This window comes from Callorhinchus milii, unplaced genomic scaffold, assembly GCF_018977255.1.
Source record: "Callorhinchus milii isolate IMCB2004 unplaced genomic scaffold, IMCB_Cmil_1.0 Scaffold12, whole genome shotgun sequence".
Lineage (NCBI taxonomy): Eukaryota > Metazoa > Chordata > Chondrichthyes > Chimaeriformes > Callorhinchidae > Callorhinchus > Callorhinchus milii.
Genome location: NW_024704753.1, coordinates 2,382,652 through 2,396,449, shown reverse-complemented (window position 1 = coordinate 2,396,449; position 13,798 = coordinate 2,382,652). Strand labels below are relative to the sequence as shown.

Below are 13,798 nucleotides of genomic sequence, written 5' to 3'. Positions count from 1 at the left end.
ATGATACCAAAGTCAATGTGGGACACTCGTGGGATCTCCCACTGTGGTCGGGAATTTTCATCCCACAAGAAGCTGGAGGAGAGTAAAGGCCTTACCAACGGCTCAAAGGCAAGAATGTCTTTATTTAGATTTTTTGTTTGTTTGTTTGTCCGTTCAGAAGATGCCACATCCGTGGTGAATGACTTTCTGATGGCGGACGTGTGCAGGCTCGGCAACGGAGAGAACTGCTCAACTTCCACCTCTTTGGAAAGTCACGGTAAGAGGACTTTGGTTTCAGTTGTGGTGTTAACATCCTCTGGTAACTCGCCCCCTCCCACTCCCTTCATCTTTTGCTGGCCCAGAGTTTTGGGTCAAGAATGAGCAACCGCCCTCCCCCACCTCCTCTTCCCCCTCCTCCCCACATCCAAGATGCGTCATTACTGATCGGCTGGGGATAGGGAATCATCCTTCCTCAATCCCTCCGCCTTGCCCCCTCCCTCCCCACCTTCAAATCACGCCTAAAGAGCTTCCTTTTTGATCGTGTTTACGTTCACCTCCCCGCTCCCTCTCCCCCCTGACTCGGGGGTCAGACTCCACCGCTGTCAAGCACTCCGAAACGCTATACAAGTGCAAGTTGTTGTTACAAGCCAAAGCCCTCGTGGTCTTGGCAGGACACACGGCGGGACAGCTTGCCAGACAGCGTTGTCAATGGCAGGCCAGGCGGTTTTAACCCGTTAGGCTCCAGCAGTGACCCCAACGCACACTCTGGGATCCCCAAGCCTTGGCTCTTGCCAACCTGCGCCTAATACTTTCAGGAATTAAGTAAATTAGGATGCATCCCTCCAGGGAGAGAGAGAGAGAGCGCATTCCATTCCAACAAACCATCTCTGGAATCTCCACGTGGAGTGGGGGGGGGAAGCATGGAATTCTCAGCTTGGTTTCGATGCTCTGAAGCAACGGCGATGGGTTTCTGCGTGTGTCTCAGACACCCGGTCGACCTCCCACCCAAATAAATATATACTGATCGTCAGAGTTTGTTTCAGAGAGCGGAGCGGACTCAGAGCACACCTGCGAGACTCTTCTGATGTGCATTATCACTGTGCTCAGTCACGGGTTGCGAAGCGGGGGCGGAGTGGGCGATGTACTCAGGAAACCGTCCAAAGAGGTGAGCAGTAGCTTCAACCCTTGCAGCTCTTCAGATATTGAGAGATAAGTTCTTGCTGCGGTAATCTGTGAGCTCTATCTTGCCAACCCGATGGTTCTGCTGTTTGCTGCTGTTCCTAGCACATGCAATCAATTGGCCGATCGCTTTTTCGGGCGGTAATAATTCCTTCCAAAAAAGAAATAAATAGATAATTCAAATAATTTGGTCTCTCAATCCACAACTGTTTGTGGGACACGCCGTGTTTTGCTCACAAAATATACGATCTAATCTGCGTTTGAAAGAATCAACGTTTCCTGCTTCAAGCTTTCCCGCCGTGTCTCCCTCGGGAGCCTGTTCCACAGGTTCACTATTCGCTCACTGAAATAGTGTTTGCGTAGATTCGTTCTGAATTTACTCCCCTTCAATTACATCACACAGAACACTAGAACCAGAGGATCCAGTGCAGAATTATTGATGAGCGATTGGGAAGAGAGGCTCAACGGGAATGTCTTGACTTCTTCTTAAAGCTCTTAAAGTTAGGCCATTGAGGAGTGAAATCAGGAGGCAGTTTTTTCACCCAAATCTGGAACTCTCTCCCCAGAAAGGCTGTGGATGCTGGATCCATTAACAATATCAAGATAGCGATAGAGAGATGTTGGTTAGGTCAGGATGTTAACAACAACAACAAACAAAATTACATTTATAGAGCGCCTTTCACGTCGGGAAAACGTCCCAAAGCGCTGAACAGTCAGCTGTCGGGGCCCGAGCATGGGGGAGGAGTGATGTAGGGGTGAGGGAAGGCAGAGAGGTGGGAGGGAGACCAAAGGCACGGTCAAAGAGAAGGGTCTTGAGACCGGCCTTGAAGGAGGCGAGGGAGGAAACAAGGCGAAGGGACTGTGGGATGGAGTTCCAGAGTGCGGGGGCAGAGAGGCTGTTAACTAGTAGTAACTGGTAGTAACTGGACTTGAAGTACAGATCAGTTGTGATCTTATAAAATGCCAGAACAGGCTTAAGGGGCTGAATCGCCTTCTCCTGTTTCTATGTTTCCAAATGCTTATCGTTGCGTGACTCTGTACGTTCATTGGGTGTTTCTCGCTCTCTCTCTCTCACTCAGGAGCCACTCTTCGCTGCCCGGGTGATCTACGACCTTCTCTTCTTCTTCATGGTCATCATCATCGTCCTCAACCTGATCTTTGGTGTCATCATCGATACGTTCGCTGACTTGAGGAGCGAGAAGCAGAAGAAGGAAGAGGTCCTGAAAACCACCTGCTTCATATGCGGTCAGTACCGAACCCTGCCCCCAGCTAGTGCCCTCGTTCACTGTTGTTTACCTGCCGTGACCCACCGTTAATCATCTTAACAGTCCATTGCTTCAAGGACAACGTGCAAAGTACCAGCCCAGATTTGCTGGGTCAGACAGCCTGGCATTTCAGGACTACTGTATACAAATAGGATAGATATTATAGGAACAATGGGAACAGTAGGAGGCCATTCAGCCCTTCAAGCCTGTTCCGCCACTCTATTAGATCATGGCTGATCTGTATCTCAACTTAATTTACTCTGGAACACTCTTTCTCTATCTCTTCCTTCCCCATCCTCGGGTCACGCCCGAAGACCTGACTCTTTGACCACGCCTACGGTCACCTCCCTCTCCTCCCTACCCCCGCCTCGGCTTCGCCACTGTCAAGAGCTCTGGGACGCCACTCTGCACGAGGGGTGTTATGTAAATGCAAGTTGTTGTTGTTTTCACCCTCGTTTGCCCTATAATCCCGACCTACAAAATCTATCCACCTCAGTCTTGAAAATGTGAACGGATCCACCATCCACAGCCTTTTGGGGAAGAGAGTTCCAGATTTCCACTAACCTTTTGGGCAACAATATAGACCTTGGGTAATACATTCCCCTCCGAGCCAAGAACTTACTCCTTAAACAACGATGAGTTCCAATCCCCTGCTTATTCTTGGCTGTAGGTCCAATTAGTCTCGGTTGGTAATCTCCTGACTTTGCTATTTCCAGGCTTGGAGAGAGATAAATTTGACAACAAGACCGTAACGTTTGAAGAGCACATTAAAGAGGAGCACAACATGTGGCATTATTTATGTTTTATCGTCCTGGTTAAAGTCAAGGACTCCACTGAATACACAGGGCCTGAGAGTTACGTGGCAGAGATGATTAAGGTTAGTGGGTGAGCTCTGCCCATCTGACTTTTCCCTTTACTGTCGACAAGGATTTGGTCTCGCACATTGCTCCACGTGAGTGAGTGAGTGAGTGAGTGTGCGTGTGTATGTCTGTGTGTGAGAGTGAGTGTGTGTGTGTGTGTGTGTGAGTGAGTGTGTCTGTGTGTGAATGAGTGTGTGTGAGAGAGTGTGTATGTGTGAGAGAGTGTGTATGTGAGAGAGAGGGTGAGTGTGTGTGTGAGAGTGTGTGTGTGTGTGAGAGTGTATGTGAGAGAGTGTGTGTGTGAGAGAGTGAGTGTTTGTGTGAGAGAGTGAGTGAGCGTGTGTGTGTCTGTGTGTGAGTGAGTGAGTGTGTATGAGTGAGTGAGTGAGTGAGTGAGTGTGTATGAGAGAGTGAGTGGGTGTGTGTGTGTGAGAGAGCGAGTGTGTGTGTGTATGTGAGTGAGTGTGTAACGTGGAATCTTAAACAGATGATGGATATGTGATGGAAGGTTACTACGCTTGGCCTTTGTTGTTGTGTTTGTGCTCCCTCCCTCGCCTGCTTCAAGGATCATCTCAAGACCGTGTCTTCAGTCATTTTCCCTCTTCCAACACCCCCCCCAGCCCCCACCTTACCCTCTTCCACCGCTCTCTGCTCCCATCCCGCAGCTTGGGTACAAGCCCCTCATTGTCCAGCGCCTTGGGACGTCCTCCTGACGTAAAAGTCACTGTGTAAATGCAATTTGTTGTTGTTGTTGTTGTGCTGTGTATCGACAGGAGGATAGACAGGTGTGGTGGGTGGGGGGTGGGGGACAGGTAAAATGGGGAACAGAAAAGGGGGGTGGTGGGGGTGTTGGGGCTCGTGTGGAGAGCACCAACACGGCACGGGCGTGTTAGACTGATTGGCCTATTTCTGAGCTAATTTCAAAGGAGGAATATCTGAATGTGTTTTCCGAGAACTCTCTACTGTTCAGTGCCAGACGGTCATTAAATATCCTCTTCCCCCTGTGCCATAACAAGCAGACAGATATGATCCTCACAGGTCAGAGATTGCCTCGGTGCTTGTAAGATGCTTTTGACCACCCACCCCCGTCAGCCAATTGCTTCTCACGTCGCAGCTAATCATGTGGACCGCTTTCAAAATACGCCTGGTATTTGCCAGCTTCACTGCTCGCATCTCTCGGCCGCTCGGGGCCACATTTTTAGCGGATTGAAAGGCCATCAATCAGGCAGCGTGATTTTTTTTTTTTTTTTTGCTGCTTTCCACTTGTGCGGAGGCGCTCTCCTCAAAGGCAGGCGCTGAATCTTAATGCCGGTGAGGTTTGGGGGTCGAATTCTTACAGTGTATTCCGTGAAGCGCTTTGAGACGTCTCAAAGTGGCGTTAAGGCACCACGTCAATTGCAAGGAGTATTATGATTATTGACGAAACCCGTTGAGTTATGTAACCTGTTCTCCTCTCCCGACTCGGAGATAATTATAACTGCTTTTTTCTAATATATATAATACCCCCCCCAAAAAAAAAGTTGTTTCCCTTTCTTCCCACTAATTCTCTTGTCGGAGCTCACCATTCCCGATGTACCAGGACATTAACCTGAACCAAAGTGACGGTTTATTGTCGTGGCAGGATGTGCGTGTGAGAGGGAGAGAGGGAGGGAGAGAGTTTGCATTCGGACCTTTTCCATGCAAGGACGCTGCAGCAAATTGAGTCCCTGCATTTTCCATTTCCGCACTACAAACTGTCCCAAAGAAAAGCTTTCTTTTCCACCCGGTTTAAAGCACTGTCCTATCTCCCCTCGCCCCCCACCCCCCCAACACCCTTCTCCTCCTCTCTCCTCCACCCCAGACATTTGATGATCACGAAAGTCCAGGGTACGGTTCGAAGCTCTGTGTGACCAGCCAGTAGGATCTTGATGCTGTCAGGCTACAGATGTAAGGCCAGAGGAGTACTATCTCACACCTTCTGACAGAAGGCTTGTTAGGAAACCACACACCCTGGGGTCCTGGTACTTGCAGCCTAACGGTAACATCCTGTTAACATTCAGTTCTCCCTCTCTTCACCCCCCCACCCCCCACCAATAAGTTGTTTGATGCGGGGGGTAGGGAGTTGGGGGGAAAAGGGAGGTGAGGAGGAACACTTGATGGCAGCCCCAGAGTTTAACGTTATTTATGTGACCTCTCTCTCTCTCTCCCCACGTTACCTGCGTCAGTAAGTAGATGCGACAACTAATTTGCATGCAGTTCCCCCCCCCCCACCCTCCCCGTTAAGCAACCACCCTCCCTCTCTCAAGGTCCATCTTAAGACCCAACCTCTTTGACCGCGTCTTTGGTCAGTGTTCCCCTCCCCACTCCTCTCGGCTCACCTCCCAACCCCCCAGCTCAGGTGCCCAGCCTGGACTGTCAAGAGCCTTGGGACGTCCTCCCGACATGAAAGGCGGGCGTTATCGAAATGGAAATTTGTACTGTATCTTTATTAACACGTTCCAGAGTCCCAGCCTCAACCACCCTCCCTGACCTCACATTCCAGTCATTAATTACCCTCCGAGTAAAGGAACGCTTCCTGGCGTCCGTGCTGAAACTGCCCCTTTGCAAGCTCTGAACCAGTATCCTCTTGTTCTACGCTGTTGGCACATCCTAAATCTTTAAGGAAAGAATAACACGAGGCTTTGAGAGGCTGAGGGGGTCGATTCCGTCCCGGTTCTTAGCTCTGTTTGTTTTGTCTCGCGTTCAGAAAGTGGCCGAGTTCAGTCTTGTGAGCAGTCACCTGACTGAGGATTAAGAGGAGTGATGGGAATCACATTAAAGCTGCCTTTTTCTCTCTCTCTCTCTCTCTCTCTCTCTCGTGCTTTGGTGTTCTCTCTCTCTCTTTCTCTCGCTCACTTTTGCTCTCTCTTGTTCTCTCGCACTCTCCTGCGCTTTCTCTCTTTCTTTCTCTCTCTCCCCCTCTCTTTCGCTCTATCTCTTGCTCTCTCTCTCTCTCTCTCTCTCTCTTCCTTCCATTCCTGTCCTCCTGCTATCAAAAGCCTGATCAGCAGGAGATCAGGGGAGGGCGGGTATTAAAAAGTCAGGATTGAACGAACAAGCCACAGTCTGTTTTTTTTTCATTGCACAGTCACTGTCCTTGCAAGGCGTAGGGCACATCTAGTAATGTGCAAGCTGATTAATCTCCTGAGTTCCCACGTTCAGTGATGATTTGAGTAAACAGACAGAGTGGGGGTTGGGTGGGAGTGTGGGCGGCTAGGAACCCACCCTATCTTTATTTCCAATGGCACCCCGGGAGCTTTAACATCCACCTGAACAGGTACAGACAGGGAGCTTGTTTTAATGTCTCACAGCACCTCCGATAATCCAATGCAATGCTCTTTCCCCCCCTCACCCCCACTTACACCCCACCCGCCCCAGCACCCCACTGGAGCAACAAAATGTAAATGACCTGACAGTGTAGACGGGTGTATAGACACACACCAGAGGTGATATGTGATGAGCTAAGGAACTGCCCCGAGGAATCTGCAACCTCTCTCTCTCTCTATCTATCTCTCACGTGGGTTTGCATGACTTCAGAAATCTGCAGTGGAAAGATTTTTTTCTTCTCTATATGATCAGTGATTCATTTCCTGCAGGAAGTGTGCAACTCGATTTTAATACTCAGAAATTCACAGGCCCCAAATTCCACCTAGTCTTAGCCTGTGAGAGCACATTGCGTGTCTTTCTTTCTCTCTCTCTCGAGAAAGATAACAGATCCAGATTCCTGGAAAATGTCTTGAAATTCAGCCTTGGTTTAGAAACCGGTTCGAATTTCCGCCCTTTGGAAGAGACTGAGTCATGCTGGCACTTTTCCTGGACGGAACAAATAATAATAATAAGCATTTGATACAGCGCCTCATCACGTCTTCGAGACGTCGCAAGGTGCTATCACAGAACATGCCGTGAAGCGAATTGACTGTGTATTTTGTGGGCGTAAAAGTGGCAGCCAATTGCGCACAGCAGCGTCCCACGAACAGTCGTGGGTTGTGTGACCAAATTATTATTATTTTTTGAAAGGATGACTACTTCCGGAAAAGCGATGGGCCAATCGAGACAAAGAGAGCGAGGGAAAATAATTGTAAAACTAATCTTTCAATTCAAAAAAAAGTCTTCGTTTAATAGTCTTATCTTCCACGATCATAACAGATTTCTGTTTACGTTAAAAAAAAATCCCCAAAATGAATCCATAGAATCCTCGCATTGGGTACAGCATCTTTCACGTTGTCGAGACCTCTCAAAGTGCTAACAATATAAGATATATTGCAAAGTGAAAGTGGCTGTGGATTTTGTGGGTGAAATAGATATTAAATCTCAGGAGCAGTTTGATTGATAATCAAATAATAATATCCAATTAATAATCATTTAGGGTAGAGTCTTTCACCATAGGAGAAGCTCTCAAAGTGCTTCTCAGGACATTATGATAAAGCGGTGTGACTGTGTGTTTTGCTGGTGAGCAGCCCAGTTTGCGCACATCAATGTCCTGCGAGCAGCCAGGAAGCGAGCGACTGATTTTACATGGGGGATTGCAGGCCAGGACCACAGGGAGGAGAACCTCCTTTATCTTTGCAAATATCTCCGCAGCATCTTTAACGTCCACCCGAACGGGCAGAGACGGGACCTCGCTTTAACGACCCGTTCGAAGGGCGGAACCTCCGACATTGCAGCATTTCCCCACCCCCTCCCACCCCAGCGCCGAGTAGGAATGTCAACCTAGAGCATGCGAGACCAAAGATTGGAATAAACAACTGCTCTGTGCGCTTAAGGCGTGAACTTCCTGGCTGTTGGTGTTTTAACTTCTACCTAGTTTGAAGCCAAAAATATTATCAATCAATTAAAAGGATTGTGTGTCAGCCGGCTCAGTCAGTCAGTTAGTCAGTCAGTCAGTCGACAGCACTCGCGTCTGTGAGTCAGAAGATTGTAGGTTTGAGGCTCTCCTTCCACCCTCTCTCCCGACCCCCCCCCCCCCACCACCACCGCCACCACCACAGACATCGGGGACGTCGATGCAACTTTTGGGGCAAAAAAAGCATCATTCAGTATCGAAATGCAACCGTAACTCGCTAAAAAGAGCCTTGAAATTGGCACCAAAGGAACCTAATCCATTCCTTATCCTCACAATGGTGTGTGTGTGTGTCAGTGCGTTGACGTAACAATAGTTGACTGACATTTAAACAAAGTGTATTGCGTCATTGTGAAAGCTTGCGGCCCGATTAGAAACAAGTTGCATTTCCTTTCCCCCAAACAAAACAAACCAATAAGATAAAAAAGAAGCCAGATTAGCGTGGCCTACTTTCGCCAAGTAGAACTTTGCTCTCGCACGCATCGGAAAGGTCTGTCTTCTCCCCCTTTGCACCTCTCCCCCCCCCCCCCCCAACACCACCACCGCCGACACCCCTCCCCCAATGTGTGTAAATCACCACGTCTCAAAATCTTCGTAGAGGGGGGTGGGGGGGGGTGGGGATTGGCAGATCGTTTTTCCAGGGGTAATAACCCCTTAGAAAAAATTGGTCGTTCAATCCACGACTGTCTGTGGGACACTGCTGTGCGCAATTGGCTGCTGTATTTCGCCCACAAAAATATACATTTCATTTCACAGTACATTGTGTGAAGCGCTTTGAGACGTCTCCAAGATGTGATAAGGGGTTGTATCGAACACAAGGATTATTATTGTTACTGTGGGGTGGGGGTGGGGGGGAGAAGGGTGGGGTGGGGGGGTGTGTTGTTTCTGGTGACCGCATATGGGGTACCAATGCTGGAGCGTTTTTTTGAGGCCCCATCATCTTGCGTTGGCTCTGATAGTGAGCTCACACGTCTTGAGGTACAAAATTCCGCCCCGAGCCAGGGAAGGAGGGACGAGGTGGGGGGGTGGGGGCAAAGTGACCGTGAGTGCGATCAAAAAGTAAGGTCTTTAACCCGTCAAACCTTCTGAGCCGGGAGCGAGGGGTGGAGGAGAGACTGCAGGGTGACGACTCCTTTTTCCCGTGACGCAGATTGCAGGCTGCGCCCGATAGTTTGGGAAACTTATTTTGTACCGTCACAAAAAAAACCAACACAAGGTGTTCGAGGGCAGGGAATGATTGCCCAAGGCCGGGCGGAAGCAGAGGCTAAACACCCACAATTAATGCACTCTCCCAGAATCCGGGATGAGCTGGGCCGAGCCTGCTGTGAATGTCCCCCACGCTTGCCAGCACAGTGACTCAATACAAATGCCTGCACATTGACCCATCGCGAGGAGACTTGCTCGGCCTGTTTGAGCGCATCCTCCCACAGTGCCAGCCCTTCCAGCCTCACCGTTCCAGCGACAGCTCGCCGCCTCGCAAACCTGGCCAGGGCTTCCAGGCGGCTCTTTCGATGCCATCAGACAATGTCCGTCCTGCCCTAAACACTGCCGCTCACCTTCCCCAACCTGTGCAGACCAGTTACTGGGGGCAAGGAATCCTCCCACTCAGCTTCTGCTAACCCTGCAAGCCAAAGCCCTAATGGATAGAGTGGTCCTAGATGGACAAGCAGCCGGACAGCTTAGCCAGACAGCAATATCAATGGCGAGCTATGCGGCTTTAGCTGATTAGACTCCAGCAGTTACCCCAACGCGCACTCTATGGTCCCCAAGCCTTGGCTTTTGCCAACCTGCGCCTAATATTTTACGGAATTAGGTACGCAGGAAGTGTCCCTCCAGGGAGAGGGGGAGAGAGAGAGAGAGCGCATTCCATCCCAACAATCTGTCTCTGGGATTTCCACGTGTAGGTGGGATGTAGGGAATTCTCAGCGCGGTTCGGATGCTCTTAAGCAACAGTGATGGGTTGCCTCGTGCGTCAGACACCCGGCTGACAAAAAAAAAAAACTGTCTCCCTGACGTCTCTGCATTTGTTCCAACCAATTTATTGCCTCGTAAACCTCCACCGCATTCTTACGAATTTTGTTCTGAGTTTATTATTGTCAATTATTAATAGTATTTGTTACTCACAACTATAATAACGACAACGGATGACAATAATTATTCGTTAAAATCAAATATAAGTAATGCATGTTATTATTGCCATTATTATTAATTGATTATTATTAACCATAAATAATCTTGCAATTTGACACAGCGCCTTTGGCATCAAGCGGGTCATATCAAGGCGGTCGCTTCACAGGACTTTACTGTCAAGTGTAGTGATTGTGTACTTTGGAAAGTATTAATAATTAACAATAATAATTATTATTATCACTGTGACACAAGTATGTAGCTTCCAGGAGAGGAGAGGTTGAGTAACTCCCTCCCTGAGCTGCAGTCTATGATTTTTTTTTCTTTGCTGAGGGCGGGAAGGGGAAAAAAAAAAAGACTTTTTCTATTTTAATGTAATCCTGATTTGAGGTTTGAAGTGTCTGCATTCAACGAGAACGACGACTTGCATTTATATAGCGTCCCTCACGCCGGCTATCATCCCCTTCGCACCCCCCCCCCCCCCCCACACACACACACACACACACACGTCGCTGTGTGTGTGGAGCAAGGCGCTCTGTCCCTTTAAAGCAAACCTTTCGGCTGTTCGACGGTGGGTCACGTGGAACCCTGTCCTCCCCTGCACCACCCAAGGTTAACGATCACTTGGGCTGCTTTATTCGCAGTTCATTGGCTCTTTGCTGCCCGTCAAGCAGTGGAGACGTCAAGGCCTGGCTGTTTGTTGTCTGGTAACCTGTGCCAGTCAGGTGATGTCTGACTGCCGGGCTCTCCTGTCTGCCGGCCACCCCTGGGATTGCTCAAAGCCCGGCCTCTCACTGTATCCTCTTGCACCTCGGGGCTGTAGCCAAACCGATAGAATAGCCCCCCCCCCACCCCCGTTCGCTGGGGCTGAGGTGGCTGAGCGATGATCCGATGATTCCCCCCCCCCCCCTCCCCCCCCCCACGTTTCAAAATTTGCATCGAAGTCTCTTTTTTTTTTTTTGGAGGGTTTTGATTCATGTATTTATGTATTATATATATATTTATATCTAATATATATCTTTTTCGAAAGTCGCAACGGAAATAAATGAGCACGTGATTTCCAGGCTCGGGTGACTGAATCTAAATATAGCCCCTGCACACAAATCAGTGATCATGAAACCATCGATCACTCTCACTTCTCTATCATTCCGCCTCCCGACTCGTCTGGCCCTCGCTGCTTTGATGCACAGGAACCGTGTGAATCGCGCAAGGAGGGAGGAGAGAGATTGGGGGGGGGTGGGGGGGGGTGGCGGTGGGGGGAGAGAAAGTTCCACTTTCATTCATACCTTCGAATTTTCTGCCACGTTTTTATATATTTTTAAAAAGCAATGCATAACTGCTGATAACTCAACCCCGGCTTAATTCGTCACTACCGCTTAAGTCGTCGGCCATCGGGTGTTTTCTCTATATAAATGACCCCGCAAACCCCCTCCCCGGGTAAAATTGCTCATTCTAGATTACGCGACTGTGTTTCACCTCGTTTGCCAACAAATGCACAGACACTACACTCGACAGCGATTCCCCGTGGAGGGCATTGAGATGCTGTGACTCTGTTCGGTGCTCTGTGTCGAGTTCAAGGATTATCGTTTTATTATTATGATTATTATTATTATCATTAATATCACCACTGTATAATCCCCATCACTTGCGCTGAGCAAAGTCAGTGAGTATCAGCCTGGCAGGGAGGGAAAGGAGAGTTGCACACTCAAGCTTGCTAAGCCAGTCTGGAACCTCGGGGTCTTGTTCGACCCTCGACTATCTTTTCTACCCCACATTCGCCCCACTCTGCCTTCCCCCGCCTCCGCAACGTCGTCCGGCTCCGACACCATCTCAGGCCGCCGAAGCCCTCCTACACGCCTCCATTACTTCGAGACTCGACTACGCAAACTCACTGCTTGTCGGCCTCCCTCCGCAGACTGCAGATCATCCAGAACTAACTCTGCAGCCCGGGTCCTCTCCCGCACCAAACTCCGTGACCCTATCACTCCCATCCTCGCCCAACTCCACTGGCTTCCCATCACACAGAGGATACAGTTCAAGATCCTGGTCCTCACCTTCAAAGCCCTCCATGGTCTTGCTCTTGCCTACCTCTGCGACCTCCTAACCCCCTACCATCCTGCTCACTCCGTCTGCTCAGAGGGCTCCAGCCTGCTTCATGTCCCCCGCCTCGCTCGCCCCACTATCGGCGAACGGGCCTTACGCCACTCTGTACGTCCATCCCACAGTCCCTCTATCTCATCCCATCTCTCACCGCCTTCAAGATCCACCTCAAGACCCTTCTCTTCGATCGTTCTTTCAGTCTCCCTGCTTCCCCCCCCCCGCCCTGGCCCCCTCCCCCACCCCAACCCTCAACTCGGGTCCGAAACTCTGTCTGTCCAGCGCCTTGGGACGTCCTGCCGACGTGAAAGGCGCTATACAAAGATAATTTGGTGGTTGTTGTCATTGTTGAGAGGAAATTTTGAAGGCATTCGGCAAAGAGAAGCGTATCTAAGAGATTGATTTTGAACCAAAGGCCAGAAGGAACAGGCCCAAGGGCTTCGGGGAGAGTTGGAGAGAGAGAAAATTGAGGGTGCTGTGTGCGCGTGTGCATGTGTGTGCGTCTACGTGCGTGTGTGCGCGTGTCTACATGAGTGTGTGTGTGTGGGGGGGGGAGTGACGTTTCCATTTAATGATTTGCATTAGTAAGAAAGTGGAACAAGATGAGTTTTTAAATGACTGCCTTCCTTCGGATGATAAAATCTGTCCTTTGGATGAGACGTTAAGCCCATGTCCCCTCTGCCTGTTCGGGTGGACGTTAAAGATCCCGTAGCACTATTGGAAATTATTATTAGTTTCTCTCTCCCTCCAGGCGTCCTGGCCAACAATCCCCCAAAATATCATCGGTCTCTCATTCCATGGCGGTATATTTCCCGTGAAGCGCTTTCAGACATCACAATGACCTGATAAGGCGCTATTGTCAACGCAAGGATTATTATTATTATTAAAATCGCCAACTCTCGAAGCCGTGGGCAAACTGTGGTCGATTTACATCGCCCGGTGCCGTTCCCGTCGGTAGGACAGGCTCCGAATTGCTTCCGGGGGCTGAAGAAATCTCCCAGAAATACTCCGCGTTGGCGCTGGGGCGAACCCAGCTCTTGCTTCCCTAACCTTTGTTCGGATGAACCTCATTCGAACCGGTAGCTTGTGCTCTGTCCAGTTACCCTGTGCCACCCAACTTGCGTGGATTATTTTTTTTTTTGGGTGCCCGCTGTGCAGTGTGGGCGAAGGACAGATGGCACAGATGTTGAGCGAGCTCTGTGTCTTTACATGTAAAAGAATTCTCTTCTGCCTCTCCCCTCTCCTCTCTTTCTCTACCCCTTCCTCCTCCCCGACTCCCCCCCCCCCCCCCGCCGCCCCCTTCCCCTTGCAATTATCGCTTTATGGGAAACGAATGAGGCCAGAACCGCAAACTGTAAAAAGGCTTTCTCTTCAGTCTCCTGCTACGAGTTTCAGACAACACTGTGCCAGACCTGCCCGCCCGCCCGTCTGCC

General features: G+C 49.8%; 1 protein-coding gene across 1 annotated transcript in view; it reads left to right on the top strand.

Annotated features, from left to right (window-relative positions):
* The window catches only part of itpr1b (inositol 1,4,5-trisphosphate receptor, type 1b), a 133,513-nt gene that overhangs the window by 109,787 nt on the left and 9,928 nt on the right, over nt 1–13,798 (top strand). Inside the window, exons 55-58 of the mRNA XM_042339713.1 lie at nt 158–256; nt 1,023–1,144; nt 2,238–2,403; nt 3,140–3,300. Of these exons, the coding sequence (XP_042195647.1) occupies nt 158–256; nt 1,023–1,144; nt 2,238–2,403; nt 3,140–3,300 (548 nt within the window). The remainder of the gene's footprint in view (nt 1–157; nt 257–1,022; nt 1,145–2,237; nt 2,404–3,139; nt 3,301–13,798) is intronic.